The sequence below is a fragment of the Aplysia californica genome, unplaced genomic scaffold (genome assembly GCF_000002075.1).
Source record: "Aplysia californica isolate F4 #8 unplaced genomic scaffold, AplCal3.0 scaffold00061, whole genome shotgun sequence".
In the NCBI taxonomy this organism is placed as follows: Eukaryota; Metazoa; Mollusca; class Gastropoda; order Aplysiida; family Aplysiidae; genus Aplysia; species Aplysia californica.
The window spans coordinates 1447160-1449298 of NW_004797331.1; the positions used below are offsets into that span (position 1 = coordinate 1447160).

A 2139-nucleotide genomic window follows, 5' to 3' on the forward strand; every position below is an offset into this window, starting at 1 on the left:
TGTGTGTGTGTGTGTGTGTGTGTGTGTATGTGTATGTGTGTGTGTGTGTGTGTGTGTGTGTGTGTGTGTGTATGTGTGTGAGCGTGAGCGCTTCTGTGACGTGACAAAGAGAAACAGATCCGAGAGTCCTAGCGAGAGAGAGAGGAGCTGTATATGATAGAATGTGATCAGAGAGATAAGAGAAAAGGTGGGAGGTGGAGTGTATGGGGAGATAAATAGATAGATACCCGCGATCTTCTCACGTCTAAGGCTACTTTCTACCAAGTTTGATGTTTGTGTAATCCGCGCTTTAACCCCCCCCCCCCCCTGCTCCCCCCTCAACTACTAAGTTAAAAAAAAATTCAAATAACAATATCCGATGAAACGACATAAAATTGCGCAAATTTCTTCCAAAAAAGTTATTTTCAACATACATATTGTGGAAAAAAGTACGTGTTATTGAAGCCATTGTGCAAATATATGACAGCGAGTCGCATGCCCATCATTAATTATTGTTTCGTTTTCAGTATTGTTCTGACTGATCGCAACAAAGTTCACAATTAGATCTAGGCACAGAATTCTAAGAAGTGTAGAATTCCGTGCAATTAGGGGACTGCTTATGAGAAATGGAAGTTACGAAAAAAGGAGTTTATATAGGCTAACGCTTGTAATAAAATTAAGGGGGATGTCTATAAAGAAGCTATTCAAACATGTACTGCATCATTAAGATGAAAATGAGTGGACGGGGATTGAGATTAGCTGAGACTGGAGTTGTTTTATATTTTTGATTGTATATTTCGGTAAGTGGACTTTAGAATTCATATTTGTTTACAAATGGCGGCTGATGTGCGGGAGGAAGACGTCAAATGCGAATTGTCTTCGCGATCGGCGTTATCGAAAGAAAGTGATGATGAAGTTTCGTCATCATTATGTTCCACTGAGTACATGCCTTCTTATTTGATCGTGCAGGAGCAAATGAGAGATTTGATTCTCACCCAAAAGTCTGCTGCGGAAGAGCTTGTTCGCAGTAACGTAAGTACCGTGTCACTACACGACACACGTACACGGACTCAACCAAGTTTTTAAAAACATTTTATAGATCTAGACCTAGATTCTAGATTCTATCTCTAGATCTAGATTCTAGATCTAGATCTAGGGAAGATTGAAGAATACCGGACCACTCGTACATTATTGCGCGAGAAAGTGGGGTTGGTGGGGCGGGTGGTTGGAGTGGAGGAGGGGGGAGGTGGGGTTCAGGGGGGTCTCCCCCCTGACAAAATTTTAATGAACAGATCTACCGGTCCAAGATTCTCCATTGAGAGATATTAAAAACAGGAAAATTATGAATTCCTAAGGTTGGGACATAGGCAAAGTCAGTCCGCTGGTCCGGTATTCTTCATTCATCTAAATATTCTAAGTTAAAATGCTGTAGGGGATGCCCATTAGCGGGTCGGGTTGGGTCATCGGGTCGGGTCGCTTTCTGGCGGTTTCAGTGCACACTACAGCCCCGCCGCGATTACCCGACGACCTGAAAGTTAAAGTAGAGAAACTTTGAACCTACATGCGACTACACAGAGGACGCAAACTGGCCTACGATTGGCTGAACTTTTGACCCATGAATACATTATAAGTAGATCTAGGCCTACGGTACTCTTGGACTTCCCGCACCCTCTCTCTCGGTCTCCCTCTTGGTGCGTGTGTGTGCGCACGTATATGTGCATGAGTGCTTGCTTGCTTACTTGCTTGCTTTAGTGTCTCTCTCCTTTCTTGTTTATTTCTCACTTCCCATATCAGAGACCTAGATCTAGCATACAACATTGCTAGGTCTCTGCATACATCTCTCAACTTATCTCTCTCACTCCCTGTCACTCTCACCACCTTCCCTCTGTACTGTAATGCTCCTCCTTCTTACCCGTCTTCTTCTTCTAGGCCTATGAGCACTCCAAACCCGCTGTGAGAAGTGAGAAGATGGTCAAAGGCGTGAGACCGAAACCGTGAATTCCCAGCCTACTTAATGTATATTATTTCGAAGTGTATACAGACCCGGTAACCGGGAACAAAGTCACGAAGTATACAGACCTGGTAGGGGAACTCTTTTGTGATTTCGGGAAGTTTCAGCGCCCAGACCCAGTAGTGTGTGTGTGTGTGTGTGTGTGTGTG

At 43.9% G+C, this 2139-nt stretch overlaps 1 protein-coding gene across 1 annotated transcript in view; it reads left to right on the forward strand.

Annotated features, from left to right (window-relative positions):
• Positions 1-578: 578 nt before the first annotated feature.
• LOC101845451 (serine/threonine-protein kinase MRCK beta) overlaps positions 579-2139 on the forward strand; it is a 13069-nt gene continuing 11508 nt past the window's right edge. Inside the window, exon 1 of the mRNA XM_005093289.3 lies at positions 579-1011. Within this exon, the coding sequence (XP_005093346.1) occupies positions 814-1011 (198 nt within the window). The 5' untranslated portion in view covers positions 579-813. The remainder of the gene's footprint in view (positions 1012-2139) is intronic.